Source organism: Pavona decussata, unplaced genomic scaffold (genome assembly GCF_977016875.1).
Source record: "Pavona decussata unplaced genomic scaffold, jaPavDecu1.1 SCAFFOLD_234, whole genome shotgun sequence".
NCBI lineage: Eukaryota > Metazoa > Cnidaria > Anthozoa > Scleractinia > Agariciidae > Pavona > Pavona decussata.
The window spans coordinates 318,844-341,054 of record NW_028145639.1 but is presented as its reverse complement, the minus strand read 5'-3'; the positions used below and the strand labels follow the sequence as shown (position 1 = coordinate 341,054).

The following is a 22,211-nucleotide window of genomic DNA, read 5'->3' as shown; positions in this document are numbered from 1 at the left end:
GTTCTGTTTTTGTTTGTTTACAGTGTGAACAGCTTGAAACAGAATTGTCAGGCCTGCTTCATCAGCGACGTACCATGTTCCGTTCATGCCTGGATCTACTCCATACCTATGCCACTGTAACTTCACTTGTAAGTGATTTGGAAGTGGGTTCAAATCCCATTGAAGCATGGAATTTTTTTTTAAAGTTTTCTTTTTTGTTAAGATGCTGGCATGTCTGCAATGTTCTCTCATTTATTCATGATTAAAACTCTTTCACTCAAGGTTTTGGTTTTCCAAATTGACTCTTAATTAAGAACATTTCCATTAACATTTGAAAATTTGTATCCACTGGATTTTTATGTTTCCAGAATTATAAATTGTTTCAAATAACCTCAGCTATCTTTTCATATTTATATGTTGCTTGTATGGGCGATACAGCACAGTGGTGAGAGCACTGAGCTTCTAGAAATGAGGCCCAGGTTCAATATCAAGGATTTAATATCCTTTACAGGTTGAGGTTGTTGTGGGTTCTTGTCCTTGCTCCAATTGTTTTTCTGGGTACTCTGGTTTCCCCTCTCATCAAAGCCAACTTTTCCATTAAGTGCAGCCCTTGTTAAAAATGATTTCTTTTTATTCTTGGTTTTAAACTTCAACTCTGGGAATTAATATACAAGACTAACAAGACATGATCTCTGTTTCAGTTTCCATCAGATTATGTTCAGCAGAACAGAAGTTATGAATGGCAGAGTTGGCTTCAGTCCTTGGTGGAAGATTCCTCAACAAATAAGTATGATTTATCATTCTTAAAAGACTTCAAATTTTATTTGCTCAATTCAGCCAATGTTGCATTTTACATTCTTAGAACAACAGATATTGTAGATAGAAAACAATATTTAATTTAATTAGATTTTTGGTGTATACAGTCCTGACTATGATGAAGAAAGATAGGTTGCCCACTTGTTAGTGAGTGAAAACCATGACCTTTCACAGGGCTGACAGAATTATACTCTAACCAGTGAATTAAACTAAAGGGAAACGTTTTATAAACCAGGTCATTTTTCTAGAATCAGTATTGGCTAAAAAGCAAGTTTCAAGTTTATTCAAAAATTTAGCAAAAAAGAGAGACTGGCCCGCAGGTAGAGAGAGCTAATCTAGGCGGGCCAGACTTACAACTGTTTAAGGATAAAATTAATAATATTACAGTTATTACAATCAAAGACAGAACAAATAGAATTTAGGGGAGGTAAAGAAATCACGAGTAGCACAAACACAAAAACAGAAAATTTATGGTGACAACCATAGAGATGGTAATCTTTCATGCCAATGTTTTTGTTATTGACTTTGTGGTTTTTCTTACAGCTGCCAAGCAGTTCTTGATGCGAGTGAGAAGATGCACAACAAACCAGTGGCTGACAATCCTCTGTCTCTAGCAGAAGTGACTGGGTTTATGGCCATGGAGGTGAAATTACAGAGCAGCTTGACCGAACAGAATGCCAAGTTTATTAAGGTTTGTTTTTGTTTCTTATGTCCAGTGTGTTACTTGCAAATCATCCTGTACTCATATGATTATTTTGTTGTTAGTTTTCAGAGCGGCGAAAGCAAGAGAGCGTTGAGACAGCTTTCCTCAGCAAGGCAGTGGGTGAAGCTTATGCAGCACTGAAAAAACATATTGCAGGTAAATTGACTAACTGCTGCAATCATGAGTGGGTTCAAAGTTAATGAAAATTTAATGTTTGTGAGGCACAGCACATCGGATCCAATGTACAAATTTATCACTGTCATTAGTTGGCCACAGTGCAAGCAAGTGTAAGTCTCTTCCATTCCTTCCTATTACCAGTGAGTTTGAGAATCTGAACTGTTACTTCTAACTCAGTGTCAGAAGCTCACATATTTTAATTCATGATAATATATTTTTTGTCAATTGAATAAACACACCCACATGATGAAATCCACTGGTTAGTGGAATGTTTAAACTAGAGCATGAAACGTGCTCATGACATCAAAGTGCCAGGCATTTTAGAAGTATTCTCTTTTGCAGGGAAGCAGCCCACATCACTGCATTGTCTTGCTAGTGTGTTGATTACAGTATTATGCTCGCTTAATAAGAGATGTTTAGCAATGGAGAACACTGCTAAAGGTAAGAAAAAATTTCCTTTTTCACCATCATTAGCCATCTTAACGTTCTTGTGTCTTTTGTCAATAATTGTGTTTTTCTTTCTTGTTACCTTCTGTTGAGTTATGTGATCCACTATCCCAAACAAAACTCATTGGGCATTGAATAGAAAGCAGCAGAGTGGCAACAAATTGCAAATAGAGAATGATGTTTTTAATTTGTAAAACATGTTTCCGCATGTTCAAATGTCATCATTTACAATGAGTGCAGTAGAATGGCAGTTTACACATTTTACAAAATAAAGAACCTTGTTCTCTATTTGGAACAAAGATGGAATTTTTACTGAGTAGACTTTATCTTACTTGTTTTAGTTGCCAAGGAGAGGTTATCTGAACTGACGTCACGAGAAGGAGACTGGTTTCTTGATGAGCTCTGTTCTATGAGTGGCAATGTCAATCAACTGCTTCTGCTGCTGAAGGATCACCCCTTGGTGAGAGACAATGTCAAATATTTACACAATTTCAAACTTTAGCCTTAGAGAATTAATGCAACCTACACATTGATCATCAGTGTTTGACATTATTACATGGATAGCCTGAGAACTGAGAAGTCTCATGCTAGGGTTGGTTCCCTTTGTGCTGGGCTATCAGCTTACAATAAACCTACTAGTAGTACAGTTACAATGGGAATGATAGAAGTATACACTACTTTTGACAGCAATGTTTTTGTCAATTACATGTACCAGGTAGTGGACAAACCTTTCACTTTCCAGGTTTGTTTGTATTCACCATCTTTTACATATACAGTCGAACCTGTACATAACGGCCCTGTATTAAGCGGCCACCCTCTATTAAACAGCCAGTTTTCAAAGTCCCGATTTTTTACCTGTATTAGGCGGCCACCTCTATTAAGCGGCCGCGGCCACCCTGTAGCAGTCCTATGTTTGTCCTTCTTTGTTATTATATTTTTTATCTGTATTAAGCGGCCACCCTTCAGTGGGAACTAAGCCATATGTTATTTTATGCGGTATTTTATTGTGCTTAAAATGCGACATGTACAAAGCTACTGTAAGCTGATACTCGGCCGTTTAGTATCATTAACACTTTTCAGATGTCCGCAATGTGCTGAAGTATAGTACCATATCACAAACGTTAAAACAAGTTTGTTTTGAATATGCTTCACTCTTTGGCTAGAAATTCCTCTTTAATTACTGAGCTTGTTCCTCAGCCATGTGAAGGAGAATGAATCGCCTTCAAAGATCACTGTCAGATGCTATAGAACATGCAGAACAACTACGGGTTTTTGCGCAGTACCATGGATAATAAGAATTGTCACTGGCAGTGTCGACAGTTAACGACTTTGTTTAAAGTATTGATCGCTTGAAAGAGTGTTGATTGTCCTATTGTTTCCTTGCATGAAATATTTTTGTATGATACGCCATTAAAATTGACATTAGACCACACCAAGCGAGTATTTTAAGCGATCCTGTATTAAGCGGCCACCTGTATTAAGCGGCCAGTTCCTCAAGTCCTGAGGGTGGCCGTTATATACAGGTTCGACTGTACTAATTTTACATCTTTTCTGCAAGTTGAATTAAAATCTTATTGTTTTCTTGTTTATAACAGGAGTTCAAAGAAGATCAACAAGGCTTACTTGCTCAAGCCCAAAATTCCATGAAAGCTGTTTTTGGTATGCAGAAAGTGTTCATGGCCCTGCAGGTACAGACTTTAGTATCATGCCTGTAGAAAAATTCCATATTGGTTTAAATGACATTAGAATCAACAAGGCCCTCATTACATTAACTGTAAACCACCAGACTGTCTGTATTTTAACTGATTACAGGTAAATCACCCTACAATTTTTACAGTCGTTTTCCACAGACATTTGTAGCTTCCCATTGATACATACACATGGGAGTCATACTCTTAGTCCTAATTAAAGGAGGGTAGTGAATGCTCTAAGATGGTTTTGTTAGAGGTAGCAGGAAGATTGTTTGAAAAAAAAAACAACAACAAACAAACAGAAATCTCAGCCTGTTTGTAAACGTTGTTAACATCCTAGACTAATTACCAGAGTGAGTGTTACCGCTTGTGACTGAGAAAAAAAGTCACTGAATTGTGGCACATTAACCTTTTATTTTTATCTGTCACTATCAAATAATGGGAAGGAAGTCGTGTTGAAATAAATTTTTATTATTTTAGTTCTTGTTCAACACGTTAAGTTATTGTTGTGGTTTGATCCTCAGGAACTGATGAACAACTTCAGGACGATCATTGTTCCGGAGGCAGTAAAAAGCATCTATGCAGAGGACCCTACAGTGTTTGCTGTGGTGCAGCAGGTTGAGGCGGTGGCTTGTTCGCAAAAGATGACCTTGAGAGAACTTGCTGAGAACATCGAGGCTCGTCTCTTGGAAGGAGATTCAACAGTAAAGGTAGGTGATTCAATACTCTGAACAATGTTTGAAGTAGTCATCAGACCTGAACGCAACAGGTGACTTTCAGAGCAATGCTTTAAGTCATTAAAGACAAAATAAGGGGCCACTTTAGTCTACATATATGCCAGATGTCTGCCAATAGTCATCGTCTAGTGAAACTACTTGGTAAACAGTATAATGTAACAAACTTTCAGTTACTTTATTTTTAAGAATGCTGCTCCTTTATAACAATTATTTCTTTATCTAAAGGTGCAAGGTGCTGAAGAAGTTGATGCAGCAATCCAGGAGATAAGTGCTAACTTTGAGACATTGTTGCAGACCCACAAGTCTCCCAACTCTGATTCAGGTAAAGGAACAAATATAGTAAAGGCCCCAGTCATCCAGCAGACAAAATTTATTGGTTGGAATACAGTTTATCTGCTGAGTAGCGATTTATCCAGTGGATAGAGTTATCCACTCTTTGAACAACCACACTAAGCATGATCTGGTTAAATTTCAACGAAGAAAATCTCTAAAATACTTTGCCTTGTCTTTTTAAATAATGACCTATCTCAAAATGAAATAGTATGTCCAAAGATGTTTCCTTTGGGGTCTACAACCAGCAGTGATGACATCATATTACTCTAAAAAAAATGTTTACACATGCTTTTTCACCATAACTGTATGTGACACAATACTGTAAGCTTACCTGACTGATTTTGTCTAGGTGAGGACAATAGCAGTACCATGACATCAGGTCAGATGTTGCTAGCAGGCTTCAATGGACTCTTTACCAAAGTGGCTAGTGAACTCACAGACATGTTTGCAGCTTTTGAGCAAGTTCACTTTGACAAACATGAACTGAAGTTTGACATTGTAAGAGATGCGAAGGACCTTCAGGTAAAAACTTTGGTTGCATTTATCACTGGCATGTGTCCTCTTCTCCACCCTTTGTCTGTTTGTTTGTTGGTATTTTTTGCCAAGTTTACATAGAACACACAGTACTAATGCTAACACTTGTGTTATTTTTGTCTTTGACCTTTACAGCAGACAAATGGAGCAAAAAATCCTGATCTACTTAGCAAGCTGTTCTTTCTCAAAAGGCTGGAAGTTATAATTTCGTTCTTCAAGAGCTGTAGACTGGCCACTCTCTCTTTAAAAGGTATCTAAATTAACTGTATGTTGTTATTGACTCTGGTCAACCTAGCATGTTTCAATCCCTTTTAGATTTTCAAAATAATAATTGTTAACCATTTGAATGAAAAAAAAAATTACAACGACAAACAAAAATAGAAACTGACATGTGCCTGCTTAATGCAGCGAGAACACAAGGGAGAGTTTGTGTAATGCTCAGTGAAATTGTGAAGGTACAGTATACAAAAGTTTCCTTAGACAAGACACTTCATCATACAGTCAAACCTCTGGACACTTCCAGTAGGCGGACACCTCTCGTAAGCGGACACTTGGTCATGTTCTCAATTCGAAAAGGAGGCCTGTATGATAACATCCAAGCAAACGGATTTTTTATATTTCTAAGTTCTTGAAATTTCTTTACTTTTTCTTTAGAATTGTACATATATTTAAGCAGTCTTTTTAGCTCCTGGCAGGTCCACACCAGCCTCGGTTGCCACAAACTGACCTGCCTTAACAAAAATTATATGTATGTATGTATGTATGTATGTACGTACGTACGTACGTACGTACGTACGTACGTACGTATGTATGTATGTAAATTTAAGATAGAAAATGTAACACAGTTACTCGAGTTTCACGCACTAAGCGATCATCAGACTGATGATCGCTTAGTGCGTGAAACTCGAGTAACTGTGTTACATTTTCTATCTTAAATTTATATTTCGCTCTGCATGTTTTTGCATCGAGCACTCCTGCGACTGAGTGAAGCAATCATTGTATTGTTTCTTTGTGTATGTATGTATGTATGTATGTATGTATGTATGCATGTATGTATGTATGTATGTATGTATGTATGTATGTATGTATGTACAAACACTACATTTTTAACCTCCTGTAAGCGGACACCTCTCTTAAGCGGACACTTGATCATGTTCTCAGCTACATACAAACTCTACATTTTTAACCTCCTGTAAGCGGACACCTCTCTTAAGCGGATACTTGGTCATGTTCTCAGCTACACACAAACACTACATTTTTAACCTCCTGTAAGCGGACACCTCTCTTAAGTGGACACTTGGTCATGTTCTCAGCTACATACAAACACTACATTTTTAACCTCCTGTAAGCGGACACCTCTCTTAAGCGGACACTTGATCATGTTCTCAGCTACATACAAACTCTACATTTTTAACCTCCTGTAAGCGGACACCTCTCTTAAGCGGACACTTGGTCATGTTCTCAGCTACATACAAACACTACATTTTGACCTCCTATAAGCAGACACCTCTCTTAAGCGGACACTTGGTCATGTTCTCAGCTACATACAAACACTACATTTTAACCTCCTATAAGCAGACACCTCTCTTAAGCGGACACTTGGTCATGTTCTCAGCTACATACAAACACTACATTTTGACCTCCTATAAGCGGACACCTCTCTTAAGCGGACACTTGGTCATGTTCTCAGCTACATACAAACACTACATTTTAACCTCCTATAAGCGGACACCTCTCTTAAGCGGACACTTAGTCATGTTCTCAGCTACATACAAACACTACATTTTAACTTCCTATAAGCAGACACCTCTCTTAAGCGGACACTTGGTCATGTTCTCAGCTACATACAAACACTACATTTTAACCTCCTATAAGCGGACACCTCTCTTAAGCGGACACTTGGTCATGTTCTCAGCTGCATACAAACACTACATTTTTAACCTCCTATAAGCAGACACCTCTCTTAAAGTGCCCCTAACCCTTCAATTTGTTTTCTTTTGGTAGATTTCCATATCTTTCAAGAACTCATTTTCGAAAAAAATTTTGAGAAATATTGAATCCTTTTTTTTTACGAGCGCTAGAAGTGAAGGCAGTCTTGTCGATATTTTCACCTATCGTTCGCATTAGTCCCCCACTCGGCCAAATGTGGAGCGTGACTTAAGAAAAGGACATCGTGCAAAAATATCCGAAGATTCGCGGTAATGCTTCAATTGTAAACAGAGAAAATGGTTGGAAAATGTGTGGTTTTTGGATGCAGCAACTCTCGAAATGTAGAGAAAGGAATCAGCATGCATAAGATTCCTTCTGAATCCTTCTGAATCCTTCTGGTGTCCTTTTCTTACGTCACAGCTAAGAAAGTGTCAAATATCGGACGCTTCTCATTGGCTCGTTCCTAATGAGCCCACGAGAGAAAAATTTGTCCAGCGGGGCTTAAAGGGCGCAAAAATTTAAAAATTTCAGTAACTTTTAGCGCTCGTAAAATAAAAAGGATTCAATATTTCTCAAAAATTTTTTCGAAAATGAGTTCTTGAAAGATATGGAAATCTACCACGAGAAAACAAATTGAAGGGTTAGGGGCACTTTAAGCGGACACTTGGTCATGTTCTCAGCTGCATACAAACACTACACTTTTAACCTCCTATAAGCGGACGCCTCTCTTAAGCAGACACTTGGTCATGTTCTCAGCTACATACAAACACTACATTTTAACCTCCTATAAGCGGACACCTCTCGTAAGTGGACACTTTTTCTGGTCCCAAGGGTGTTTGCTTACGGGGGGCTTGACTGTATGTGCAACAGTTTTCTTTACTAGGAGGCCTCAGGTGAATTTTCAGGGAAAATCTGCAGTGAACCTTTATTCCAACCAAGGATAGTAGGGACAGCGTAGTGGTGAGAGCACTCACCTCCCACCAGTTTGATGTGGGTTCTATTCTCTGTCGAGTTACTTGTGTGTTGAATTTGTTATTGATTCTCATCACTGCAGCTAGTTTTTTTTTTCCTGGGCCCTCTGCCCGATTCAACAAGGAAACAGTGGATGTACATGTCCAACCACTCTGTGAATGTACCACTGAAATTTCCATTTATTTTATTTTATTTTATTTAGCAATGCTCTCTGGTATTCTTCAGGTTCATTATTGGAATCAAAACACAAGTGCATGTAACACTGGAGTGATCCATTAGACTCATAAGGCTTTACTAGCTCTTGAACAAACCTTCGCTGGATCTGTGTTTCATTTCCAGAACTTTTTTGACTGTTTCAGGTGTGCCCAGCCCAGGAGACAAACCTGAAGCTATGAACTGTGTGACAGAACCTTCAAACAACTTGTTTGACAACACAAACATGTCCACTGAGACAAAAATTTGGAACCCTGACATGTGTCACAGTGAAGATGACTTGGCTGTGCATGTGAAGCATTTTATTGCTGATTGCGTGCAGCAATGCATAATGGGCTTGCCATCACAGGCCCTTGCTGCAGTGATAATTGCATTTGCCACAAGTTTGGGAAACAAAAGCGAGAAGGAGTCTGTTAATGAGGAGGGAGTTGTTCCTCTTGAGGAATATTGCAAGAAGGTATGTATGTAGTCGTAAATATATTTCATTGTCAAGGTTCTGGTGTAAATGTGATTTAGCAGCACAACCTTGCCATTGCCATGCCAAGTTGTCCGTTAGCCATCAGTGTCCATCTTAGCTATTATACAATTCAACCACTGTTTTGTGCATCATATGTTGCTGCTTTAGATGTGATATCCAAATGTCACAGAGTTTGATATATCCAACGATATATATTTTTTGTGTATATCCAACAGCAAGAACAAAAATTTGAAAGAAATTATTTTGGGTAATGGAGATTAGGAGAAAATTAAATTTATCTGTTTATTTATCAGCAATATTTATACAGGCAGGTCCAATTCTGCTTATGCTGGTTTATAAATGGAGGCCTGTGAATGAGACACTTTGTTCTGAGCGGACACATGTACTTTGTCATTCCTTCTGCACTTTGGGAATACAATTCCTTTCCTCTTGTTAAGATGAACATGGTCGTGAGAAATGGGCCTTCTTCAGCAGTACTTGTTATTAAATTGATTTTCTTTTCACAAGGTTGTTGATGCCAGTGTCTCCAGCGGTCTCATAAAACCAAAACAGCTGTCACAGATTGGCAGCTTGACGAGTGCTTATGATGTGGCATGGAGAAAGCATGATTTTGCCAAGTAAGTTTCACTCTGGATTTTTGTCGTGTTTGTTTTGTTTTTATTGTGTTCTGCGTAACTGCTGTAAGATGTGACTGGTATCTTGAACCATTATTTAACAATTCTACACTTTTTTCCAGGCGTTTAGATAACAATATGAGCATGTACAAGGGCGTTGTACAAAGAGCCCAACTTCAACTTGCAAGGTTCCAGGTAAGCTTAGTTCTGTGTTCAAGCCACTAGTTATACTTTACAGAGGCAGCTGAAATAAAAATTTCCAGAGAAATCCAAATGTTATTCTGAGAAATAACCTGAAAAAAACATACTGCTAGAAAGTAGTTATTTGTATGGTCAGATCCATATGATTTCATGCACAGAAATAAAATTTAGAACTTCCATACAAGACTACAGGTTCGCTTTCCGTAGTAAAATGGGTTAGCTTGGATTTGCACACGTGCTCTTTGAAAAGAAGGCATTGAATTTTTATGATGGTTTTGTTTCTACTCCATTAGTGGCTGTATGAAGATAACTTGTTACAGTGCCCAATGAGAGGCAACAGTATGATCACACCAGCGAGAGCAACTGTCATGGCTGACCTAAAGAAGCGTGTACAAGGCCTGATTCACATGGACTCAGTTGTCAAGGGGGTGGAGGAGAAGTTTAGCGCACAGGAGTCCAGTATTGAGCAACGTCTCAAGTGGGCTGCAGGAGCAAACCCCGGCCTGAATCCAGTACTGCAGAACTTTGAACAGACCTTAGCTGCAAGAAAGAAACTTATGGCGGTCAGTTTGAAATCATGAAGCTTTTAGTAATGGTGTTTGTGCAATGGAGAGGTTTCCATATGATGCATTTAATGCAAATCGTTTAGGTTAAATGGGTTCCAGATTTAAGTGAAATCAGATGAAACTCTCTTCCTCTAGTTTGATATAGCTTCTCACACAATTAAAAATTCTTGGAGAAATCAAACCTCACTTACGGTAGTGGTTTCCTTTGCTTTCTCTTCATGAATTATTAATGAGTAAGAGGGTAAGCTACTTTCTGGATACGCTTATCAGTTTCAAGCTTTATCACTGTTTTTGAAGGTTGTTACGTACAAACACACATAAATTGTGTCAAGTTAAAAGTATAAATTAAACCAAGTAATTGCCGTGTTTACGGAATAATTTTTTGTAAAATATGACCAATCATTATTTGGAATTATCTATTTTGATTTTCTTGCTTACAGATTGAGGGCAAGCATTCTTCAGACATCTGTAACCTTTCAAATGCCATTCTACACTGCGAAGCCCTGCGCACTCACACAGCAGATGCTGTGGGAATAGACAATGTCATGACTGCCCTGGTTAAGAGGTAATCTCCCATGATGACGATGATTTTGATCTTATTTTGATGGGTTTGTCCAGATATCAATACATCAATTTCTTGTGTGCTTTTCAGGTGTCATCAAAGCTCTACAGAGCTGGAGAGCTGTTCAGAGAAGCTCCATGATGTAGCAGAGGTAGCAAAGAAAGTGAAGGTATCATATCCGCCAGAGGCTCCTATCACACTGGACTGGATGAAGAACAAGTTAGAGGCTGTTGGTCAGGAGGTGGCATCTATCAAGACTAGGAAGTCACAGATATCTCAGGCTATTATGAGTAACAGAGTAAGTAAGAGATCATAAAATAACACTGTAATAGGATAAATGATCATTGGCATCATCAAAAGCGAGGATCATTGAAGATCAGGGACGTTTTCCATAACAAATAGCCAAAATGTTTGGTTGGACATTCCAGAAATTTTCCACGTCAAATGGAAAAGCCATTTTTTCCCATTCGTTCCATCACTCATGTGATGGTGCAATGGTGGTGCAAGAAGACAACAATTGGAAATGGAAATTTTGTGCAAATGGAATGGTAATTTCCATGATTCTGACCAGTTCGAATACCTCCAAAGGTTGTTTGTTCAAAGGAAATTTCCAAAAGATCTGTGCATTCCCTTTGCATTTCAACCAGTTTGGCGCCTTTGATCATTTAGATGTTAAAGGGCGCTATATAAGTATTAAAATTTATTTAATTTATTTAATTTATGTTTGCACTTCGGTTCATGCAATGAAAAATTTCATGAATTTGCATATTGTTGTAAATTATTCAATATCGCCTTGAATTTGCAAGGCGGGAAAGTCAGGTCAGGTGACAAGATTTTCTTAAAATAACAATTTAGACTTGTAATGACAAAGCTCTCTTGTCGTAATCGCAAAGTGAGCAGACGTTCGAAACGAAAGGGATTTCAAGGATTAATAAACACAATTATTGTAAGTATTTCAACCGTTTCGAGTGCAGTCACAGCAAACTGATGTACATAAATAATAACGTTTTTTAATTGTATTTCGGTTGACTACGATTTACGATTTATGTTTGACCAGCCTCCCGATCACCACAAACTACAAATCTAGTGCAAATAAAATCTGGAATCCTACAAATACCCAGGTCAGGTGACAAGATTTTCTTAAAATAACAATTTAGACTTGTAATGACAAAGCTCTCTTGTCGTAATCGCAAAGTGAGCAGACGTTCGAAACGAAAGGGATTTCAAGGATTAATAAACACAATTATTGTAAGTATTTCAACCGTTTCGAGTGCAGTCACAGCAAACTGATGTACATAAATAATAACGTTTTTTAATTGTATTTCGGTTGACTACGATTTACGATTTATGTTTGACCAGCCTCCCGATCACCACAAACTACAAATCTAGTGCAAATAAAATCTGGAATCCTACAAATACCCGGCTAATTGTAAAATAAAGTAGCACCTTCATGTGTAGGAGCAAAATACAGTTGAATCAAAGTTTTGGTTAAATGGAAAGTGTCCCAGGGGTCAACAAGAGTTTGAATCCTCCCTACTTTGACTAGGAACTCTGTTCAAGCTTTCTGTTCAAGTTGTCTCTTTATCTTGTATTGTTTGAAGGACTCCATCAAGTCACAAGCAAGCGTAGTGAAGTCAGTCATGGTTTCCCATCAGCAGCTCATTGGAGAAGTTAAATCCATGCTTACTACAATGGCAAAGGTTAGTCTGCCTTGCATCTTCATTTATGACTTACTGTGCTATGATGAGAAACTAGTTTTGATCAGAATTCCTTGTTAAATGTTTTCCACAATTTTGGAGTCTGTTTTGCATGATCCTTTGGGTGAGAGTGTAGCCCTCAAAAAGACTTTCAGTGTCATTGATTGTTGTTGTTGTTAGGAAATAAAACTTTCATGCAGTATTCACTTAATTGAGTAAACATTAACCTGTGCGAACTGTGGAGCCGTAAACATTGCGACCTGATGGAGATGGGTAATTCAATTAGCATGTGCATGTTTAATGTTTTTTTTTTTTTTATTTGTTAGCTTAAACAATATGCAAATTTTAAGCCCTGAAAACTACACATTTTACGTTCTAGCAACGTGAATGTTAATAAGCTCATAAGTGAAACACTTCTTAGAAAGCTGTTGGGTCTTATCATTCACTGTTTATATACCTTTTATGTGGCAATGTTCTTTCAATCAAGTTTATTGTCTAACAACCATGCAATGAGGTCATTTTACTCAACCCTTCAAGATGAAAGCTGTTTAAAATCTGGCCCATGGCATATGCCTGTATGATGAGCAAAATCCCAACTGTTGAATTTGTTTGTGTTTCAGGATGAAGAGGCAGCTGAGTCCCGTCCTGCCAAGCTGTTTATATCCACACATAACCGTCAGTCAGAGGAGTGCTCACAGCTCATTAAAAGCATCCTAACAGGTACAATCATTATTTCAACATTTTATGGTAATTTGCTGCAGAAGGCAAGGAATACACTATTCAAGAGGGCTGCAGAATTATTAATACTATGTACCACTTGGTGTTAACCTCTATAAATAAAGATTGATTGATTGATTGATTGATTGATTGATTGATTGATTGATTGATTGATTGATTGATTGATTGATTGATTGATTGATTGATTGATTGATTGATTGATTGATTGATTGATTGATTGATTGATTGATTGATTGATTGATTGATTGATTGATTGATTGATTGATTGATTGATTGATTGATTGATTGATTGATTGATTGATTCCAATTTTTAGTTTGCTCTGGAAAGATCAGTGATGCCAGGGACAATATAGAAGACAACATAAAGGAAGTAAAAGTCATGGTTAAGTCAATCAAATCTCTCGTGCAGTGGTAAGTTGTAACATTAGTAAACACATTTACATCACATGAGTTTATGTTAACTATAAGGAAAAGGAAAAATTCCTGTCCTGCTACTTTTTTATTGATTTCAAAAAAGCCTTTCAGTGTGATAGTCTCAAATGGCCTGTTATTGACTCCCTAATTTCTTGTTTGAATGTTTTTACCCCGATACAGTAGCAGGATCCAGAACAAGGCATGGTCTTCTAAATTTTCCCTTTGGGCCAAGGAGTGCATGAGTGTGTGTGTGTTAATTAAGTAGTGAATCACAGCTTGCAGCACTTGGCAAGTTGTAATGTTCACAAACTCATACACGCTAATTGAGGTGTCTGTTGCATAGTGAACCTCGTGCAGAATTTAAAACATGTTTCCCATTCTTATTCCATTGGCTCACTCTCTTACCTGCGCTGTTTGATGCTTGCTCATTCACTCACCCTCTGTCTCCTGTAAAGTACATGGCTTAAAATAAAAGTGCTGCTGCTGTTTTGCAGGTTCCATTGGGAAGGGTTTCAACTGTTGTTTTAAGCCTTCCCAAACTTCTACAAGCATTTATATTAAAATGTGGATGTAATGTTTGCTATTTCCTTTATAAATATCCCATGAAAAATGTATCTTTAGAGTTATAGAAGCAGGCCTTTCAGCCAATCAACCTCATTTACAGAGAGGCCATTGGAACAAGGCTGTACTCAAAAACTGTGCACTCGCTTACTGGTGTATAATCATTGATTGGTGTGTTTTTCTTCTTTCATTATTAGGGTTCATGACCACCTCCTATCACTGGCATCCCCACTTGTTCCTGATGAGTCTGGTGCCAGTGGAGGAAAAACACCCATTGCTGCTCCACCTCCAACATTTGCATCAGGTGATTAACTTCCTCACTGTATTAATTGTTGCTTTGCTGGTTGTGTAGGTTTATATGTGATTAATGTCAAGCAGACCTTTCACAATCAGCATATGAAACCAAGGGTTTTATTAGAAGCTGGGACCCTCTGAACATGGTACCTGCCGTTGGTGAGATTTAAAGCCAGTCTGAACAAGGCAAATAATTTATTAGTGAGTGGTGTCCATCACTTGACCATTTAAAGAACCCTCCCACCACGAAAATTAGTGAAAACCCTGTGAAGCCTTGCCATAATACTAAGCCTTAAGCCACAATTTGGTCAGTTGTATTCACCTTGGCTTTCTTATTCCTCAGCTCTTCGTCAAGGCAGCAGTGTTACTGTACAAGGGAGTAAGGACTCTGTAGCATCGGACATTGCATCTCCTCACCCAGTCATCTTGCAGAGAGACACAGCCAGTCCATCAGGTGCAGGCTCTCCAACAGCCTCTGCCAGGCTTATGGCAGTGGCAAGCCCCAAACGGATGTCAACAACAAATCTGGCAAGAGATCCTAGAACTGGCAAAGGTAACCAAGATTTATCTATTTTATGATTCACTTGTAAAACCAGAGTGGTTAAGTAGATGGAAAAATTGGAGAAATGACGGGCAATTCAATTAAGTGAATTTCATTGAAAATTATTGAATTGTGAACCAAGGTGCCCTCTATTAATTAAAAGTAACAGACTAAAGTACCGACTATACTATTGTAATTGTGATTGGAGTCAAGAGTGATGGGACAACATTGATTGCCATGAATGAATGGATCTTGGGACGCATATCCCCCGCAGATTTTGCAGGGCCAGATGACATCATCACCAATTTGGTAAAGGAGAGAGAACTTGCAATCAAGATAATTGAACACACTCTCTAATCTTTCATTATAACTTCTAATAATTCATGGCCCTACCAAAAAAATAATAGCATTTATTGATGGTAAATGTTAGTGCAACACAAGCAAGTGAATACTAGTAAATCTCCCTGCTATTTTACAGTTATAAGGAGAAGATAAACAGGTTATGCTTGCATGTTGGTAATTCATGTAACCCAAATACAAATCCTCATTTTACAGCTCTGCAAGAACGGAACACATATGCAATCAGTGTGTGGCGACGAGTTAAATCAAAGCTGGATGGTAGAGATCAAGATACTAACAAGAAAATGTCTATTGCAGACCAGGTAAGTAAATAACTCAGACAGGATGGCATGTTTGTCCCCAGTCTTCCGACATTACATGGCAGTTTTTTAACCACAAGATTGTTTGCAAGTTTAAGAAGATATTTGTGTCTAATGATATTAATGATTAGCTCCCACTCTTCTTACCTAGAAATGTAAACTAAAAATTCTTTGCATCTAAATATATGAAACATATATTTTGTACTGAACTGCAGATGACAGAGTTTGTTTCTGTGTAGAAACAAAATCTGATGCTGATGTTATAAATCAAAAAGTTGCATCATTGTTTGCTTACTTGTGGGTCACAGAAGATTTGGTGCTGGTGGGTAACACAAGATTTGCTCTTAGTATTGGACACAAACTGATATAATCTTTGTATCACTGCTTTGATACAACCAGGCCTGTCAGCACGACTTGAATTTTTTTTCTTCTCTTTTATCATAGTTTACTTGTAGGGATGTTGCTCTGTAGGTCAATCCATTGAGTTGCATTTGCTATATGTGGAGGTGTTCAGATTTATCCTTGGTTTAAACTTTCTTTTTCACTGTTTCAAACTCTTATCGTACATTACCTTACCCAAGAACAGTGGGAAGATAAAATTAAAACCAAGGATAAAATTGAACCACGACATGAGCTTTCATTGACAGGTTGTTTGCCGTCTTTGTTGCAGGTTGACTTTGTGATCCGTGAGTCAAGAAGCCTAGACAATCTGAGTCAGATGTACGAAGGATGGACAGCATGGGTGTGAAACAATGATGAGGAGAACAAGTGATCATGTTCCACATTACCATGGACTAACGAAGGTCAACCACAGCCATCTTAGTAGCATCACAGCAGGCCGTAGATCGGGAGGCATTACCAAGGCTTCATACTGGCATGAAGCTAACAACAGCATTTATTATCAATGCAGACCGTAGGCCCCCAGAAATATGTTAATGATGCTTATACAACTAAGAAAGATTTTGTAGTGGAGGTACTTACTTGGGCGTGGTTTGGCAACCAACCTTCCGTTGGTTTTTTCTTTATGGCATTTACAGTGCCTGTAATAGAGGGTAACTTACCATATAGCCTCTGCCTTTTAGCAAACTGGGCTCTTATGACATCATTTCCATTTGCTAATCTAGCAGAAGTGAACATCAAAGCTATATCTTAGTTAAATTCCCTGAAAGCAATGTTGCAAAGTTCATGATTGCCAGCTTACTTTTGAAGAAATTAGAAGCAGAGCAACGTTAGCAAATACTTCATTTTACTGCACCTCAATAGGAGTAAAATGTTCTTTCCTATAGAGTACTGTTATACTTGCTTAGATGAAGTTTAATTATCTTTAGAGTAAACATCAGCAAGTTCTACAAAACCCTTAATTGGTTCAAAAGTGAATGCTGTTTTCAGTAAAAAAAAGAAGCGGTTAAAAGTAGTTACCTGTGAGCGTACTGCTAGCAAAGCTTATTATTGGTGCATATGCTCAGATAGTGTTGCTTAGTAAGCATTTCCTGCAGCAGTGAAAACAAACAGCATTTATAGCAGTGTTAAAACCTGCAAGCTTGGATGCTCTATTAGAGTGCTTGTCAAGAGAATCGTTTTCTCTTTTGTCAGCTATTCTTCTTTCCATAATACTTGTTTGCAGCACGAGAATTCACCAGGATACCATCACCATTTTGTGCTGCATAAAACATCATATCTAACTGAGAAAACTGGTGAATTTTTTTTCTCTGATTTCCATGTTATTAGAAATGGTTTATTGTATCGGTTTAATTACTTTTTAACCCTTTAACCCCTAGCAGTGATTAGAATCACATTTCTCCTTCTAAGATGCTTATTCAACCCCTAAGGTCATGAGAATTAAGAATATCATAAGCCAAGGTGAATTTTCTTGATATTTTAAAAACTTCTCCCCAGTACTTTTATAAGAAAATTATTGGGACAAGATAGGAGAATTTGTTCTTTGATATTAGGGGTTAAAGGGTAATTAAGACCTTTTCAAAGTTTATACTGCTTTTTGACTGCCCATGTTAACATAATTGAAACCCCATATTTTTGAAAGGACTGTGTATTCATTTTTCTTGGTGAGACCCTCTCGGATTTCCTGTTTTGTAAAGACTACTTCATGATGGCAGCAAAGGGAGAAAACTATGTACAAATTACCAGCTTCATCAACCAATCATTAACACATGCGAACAGATGCCTCTCCTCTAAATTATATTCTAGAGCAGGATCTGCTTAACCGGCTAACTAGAATGTTCCCAGAAAGCCTTGTTAACCAACTACCTCACTTAAAGGGGAAAACAAGACCATCACTTAGTTGCAAAAAAATATATTCTAGGACACTAGGAGAAAGACATCGACTAAGTTTTTGAAAGGAACAACTCATAATTTGTTCTAGCGCAGTTTGGAAGCAAAAAATATGAGAATTTGAAAAAAAAATGGCCTAATTTTTTTTTTTTTTTTTAATTGCAACCTATTCCTACCCAGTCCATCTATGACCAGAGACAGTTGTCAACAGTTTTAATTCACTCGGCTGGTAACTGTACTAACAAAAGTGGGCCATTGTTCTTAGGTTACCATTAATGTAAAAACATTTTTAGGTTTTTGATATGAGACCAAATCCCTGTGACACTTGCCCTTTAAGTGTTGGTAAGGTTGGTTGCGACGTCCAGGGGCTTCCACTGTGGCCATCCAGCTTCTAGTTAGAATATGGCCCTCGTGGCTGGCAAATCCCTGTGACCCAGCCATAGTGAAGGACATGTTGATTGATCTCACATAACAGCTGCCATTTTGAAGTCAAGTCATCTTTCTGGATTTCATGTGTGTACGAAATTTACAATAAATCAACGGCACTTGAGGCACTAATAACACAGGGTTTCAAGCCATGACGATTGCTTTTACAGTGTATTCTGACATGGCCTCTTTTATGTTTCAGTTATAAGCAGTATGAACCTTATGTTGGGTCATTTGATTTGTTTTGTCATTAATCCTTTAAGCCCCACTGGTGATCGACATCTGATTTCTCCTTACAATGTCGCTGCTTGATTAAACATTTAAGTCAGGAGAATAAAGGAAATAATCACCAAAGATGAAACGCCTTGATTTTTGACAAAATCTCCCAACTAGTAGCATAAGAAATATATGGAGGACAATGCATGAGGAGAAACATGTTGATGTATATAATTTGAGGCTGAAAGGGTTAATGTCTTATTGTTGTTTGTGGAGAGTTAATTGTTAGTGGTTTAGGGATTTCAAAAACGTTTATCATATTTAGATTGTTTGAAGAATATGTAAGGTTTTCGTCATAATGACACAGTTTATTAACTTTCTTGTTTGGTAGTGATACTTCGACTCAAATTTCTGGAAACAAGTCCTTCTCAGTGTGAATTTCAAGTGAACTTTATCTTTATTACATCCTGAGACTGGTTTGGAAAATCAAGAAAAGCAGTGACTATGTTTAATTATCAGGTTTTTAACCCGCAAAAATTTCCTACTTCATGGGCTAAGAAGTTAAACTTGCCATTTTCATTTTCATTTTGCCAGTTTTCCCTTTTAATCTTTCAAGATTTTCCTGTTCTTCTTGTTTTTTCTTTCCAAAACTCGACTTGTTTACATCCCTGAGAATGTTTGTTACCAGAAGTTAGAAAAGTATCTTCAGTCGATTTTCATGATATATAATATACTTTGGTGTTTGTTTAAGGCAACGCCTATTTTGCTTATAACCTACTAATACATTACCAATGTACCTGTACCTGTATTTTTGCATACTAATAAAATGTAACCGAAAATAGTTTGTTTCACCTTTCTTCTGTATGCACACGCTAACAAACTCAAGTTGTCAGGGAGAAGGTTAGTTTCTAAAGAAACTGTGGTGCTAGCTGCATCAGTTGCAGAGTAGAAATGAATTTCCGGTTCTTTCAAAGAGATATGGAAACTGAATCTCTACACGGTGGCTAAATTACCTATCAACTCTGCTGATAAAACCAAACATTCATGTTCTCAGAAAAAAAAAATTGTGTGGGAGTTCAGCATTCCTGTCCATATCAAACCGTTGATATAGTGATCAATGCATTGGAGTTGCAGTAATAATTACTGAAGCTCCAATGCATTCTCGATTATTCGAAAACCGGAGAAAGTAGAGTGCAGGGGTGAGGGATGGATCCAAGGGGGTAGGGTGGGGGGTAGCTGTACTCCACGTTTATAAGTTGAAAATTTGGTAATGTAGATTTTCGAAGGGAGCCGCTCACTGGGTACACGGTTCATGTGTGCATCTTTGCAAAATGGCCTCTGCAATTTACAATCTCTAGAGCCTCTGTTGTTGTGTTGCTTTCTTGATAAACAGGAACCGCTACTACTCACCCCCCCCCCCCCCCCCTTCTCTTAATCAATGTATTAATGGTACCAGTGACATACTGTCGGGGGTAAACCAGTGATGGACTAGCATCCCATCAGGGCGGGAGGGGTGAGGGGTAGCGATACTCGTTACTTCATGCTGAAAAGACTATTAAGCTCTGGCCTGTTGGTGACCTGCATGACCTGACCTGCACATTTATTCTGTACTCCATAACAGTTGCTTGTTTTCCTAACAGTTTAAGGACGGTGCCTAAAATACAAAGCAATGTATGGCATTTTTCCCAAATTGAAGATTAATTATCTGACAAAATGCATAGTTACCCCCAATTTTCTTTTTGGATACCAAGAGCGCTTGCTAAGTTCTGCTTTCTCTGCATGGTTTTAAACCGCGCAAAAATATCCCTGTATTAGATGGTACCACCCATACGAAACCCGAGTATCCCGAGATGCGCAGAACGTATGCGCTGTAACAAAAGCAGACACCGTCCTTAAGTTAATTATTTCATTTGTTTTTGTTTTTGTTTGTTTTGTTTTTTTGCTTTGTTTTGTATTTTTTTTTAGACTTGGCTCTATTAATTGTCGTTCTCTAAAATAAGCTGTTGATATACAGCTCAACATAACATAACCGGTCATGACATAATAATAATAATAACATAATAATAATAAATAAATATAAATAAATAAATAAATAAATTTTGTTGAAAACAACTTACAGGGCAATTTACACGGTACGACTTTATTGCATGCAACTACAACTCACTTACGACTGTTGTGTACATCACAAAAATTATCGTAGGTTTTTAAAATCCTACGACAATCGTAGGTATAGGAAATGTTGAATGACGCCAGCAGAGCGGGCTCTAGAAATCGCATGCGACAGTCGTAAGCAAAAGTTGTACCGTCTTAAACAAAAGCTAGCTTAAATGAATGAACAACAGCTGGGTGAAAAACCTCCCCGTACGCTCACTTGATCCTAGAAGGAAAACCCCGGGCCAGCTGAACCCCCCTAACTAAGACCTCCCGGTCATGAAGGACCAACATGATCAAAACCCCTTGCCCCTCTCCAGCTGGGGCTCAATTAGACTCTGGTACCCAGTGTTGACCGCGCGATGTTCCCCTGGGTTGTTGGCTGCGAAAGCGGATGAAATCCATAGCGGGAATTTTGAAGTACGTTTGGTGATATTTGTGGGGCTGCAAGCTCGCGATAAGGTAGGTGCGAGTGGTTTTCACAGACATTTTTGTATGTTATGTTTTCTTAAGCCATAACGTCAAGTTCTAATAAGATTAATATCCATCGGATAGTCTTACCATTCAAAGACCAGAGGTCAGACTGACATAGTAAAGAAACATCTCTCTGACTTAAACAACAAAATTGACAACATTCTACAGCCAGTTTTCAGAAACCGTAAACTTGGTGATGAACTTAAAGTGCAGGAGCCTAGGCCACCCGTGATCAATCAACAGTGTGTTGTGTATCACTTTGTATGTGATCTGTGTGATGCAGATTACGTCGGCTATACCAGCCGTCACCTACAGCAACGCATTGATGAACATCGGTTCTCCGCCATCGGGAAACACCTGAAGAATGATCACCAAGTTGACACAATTGGCGACCTGACAAGCAACTTCACCATCCTAAAGAAATGCCAAGGAAGGTTGATTGCTTAATTTTTTGAAATGCTTTGGATCCGCACGAAGAAACCGATTCTAAACACCCGGTCAGACTCCATTCGCGCGAAACTATTTGTCTAACCCATTGAACGGACATAACTCTCACTCTATAACACCTCTCTGAATGAACACCGGACAGTTACTTTTAGTCTTAATTTAATTTATTCTATTTCACACCTTTACTCTCTGTATAAATTATCTTTTCTGTTACATTCTTTACTTGATAATGGTGCCAAGATGAGACCGAAACGTCGTTCCGTTTTGTCGCTAATTTTTATAGTCAACTATAAAGTCAAGTAGTGGGATTAGAAAAAAGTTTTATTTCTAAAAACGCTTATAAAATTGCACA

The 22,211-nt window shown here is 38.0% G+C and overlaps 1 protein-coding gene across 2 annotated transcripts in view; it reads left to right on the top strand.

Moving 5' to 3' along the window:
- The window catches only part of LOC146457967 (serine/threonine-protein kinase SMG1-like), a 57,275-nt gene extending 37,647 nt beyond the window's left edge, over nucleotides 1–19,628 (top strand). Inside the window, exons 54-77 of one of the 2 annotated variants that reach the window (XM_085091363.1) lie at nucleotides 24–128; nucleotides 681–766; nucleotides 1,339–1,486; nucleotides 1,561–1,654; nucleotides 2,018–2,116; nucleotides 2,464–2,582; nucleotides 3,718–3,810; nucleotides 4,338–4,523; nucleotides 4,776–4,872; nucleotides 5,233–5,405; nucleotides 5,556–5,667; nucleotides 8,678–8,988; nucleotides 9,517–9,626; nucleotides 9,746–9,818; nucleotides 10,118–10,387; nucleotides 10,831–10,955; nucleotides 11,043–11,250; nucleotides 12,554–12,652; nucleotides 13,270–13,369; nucleotides 13,702–13,798; nucleotides 14,560–14,666; nucleotides 15,000–15,209; nucleotides 15,753–15,859; nucleotides 16,527–19,628. In XM_085091363.1, the coding sequence (XP_084947489.1) occupies nucleotides 24–128; nucleotides 681–766; nucleotides 1,339–1,486; nucleotides 1,561–1,654; nucleotides 2,018–2,116; nucleotides 2,464–2,582; nucleotides 3,718–3,810; nucleotides 4,338–4,523; nucleotides 4,776–4,872; nucleotides 5,233–5,405; nucleotides 5,556–5,667; nucleotides 8,678–8,988; nucleotides 9,517–9,626; nucleotides 9,746–9,818; nucleotides 10,118–10,387; nucleotides 10,831–10,955; nucleotides 11,043–11,250; nucleotides 12,554–12,652; nucleotides 13,270–13,369; nucleotides 13,702–13,798; nucleotides 14,560–14,666; nucleotides 15,000–15,209; nucleotides 15,753–15,859; nucleotides 16,527–16,604 (3,207 nt within the window). In that variant the 3' untranslated portion in view covers nucleotides 16,605–19,628. Of the gene's footprint in view, nucleotides 1–23; nucleotides 129–680; nucleotides 767–1,338; nucleotides 1,487–1,560; nucleotides 1,655–2,017; nucleotides 2,117–2,463; nucleotides 2,583–3,717; nucleotides 3,811–4,337; nucleotides 4,524–4,775; nucleotides 4,873–5,232; nucleotides 5,406–5,552; nucleotides 5,668–8,677; nucleotides 8,989–9,516; nucleotides 9,627–9,745; nucleotides 9,819–10,117; nucleotides 10,388–10,830; nucleotides 10,956–11,042; nucleotides 11,251–12,553; nucleotides 12,653–13,269; nucleotides 13,370–13,701; nucleotides 13,799–14,559; nucleotides 14,667–14,999; nucleotides 15,210–15,752; nucleotides 15,860–16,526 lie in introns of both variants that reach the window. The other variant, XM_085091361.1, reaches the window with a different exon arrangement.
- The last annotated feature ends 2,583 nt before the right edge of the window (nucleotides 19,629–22,211 follow it).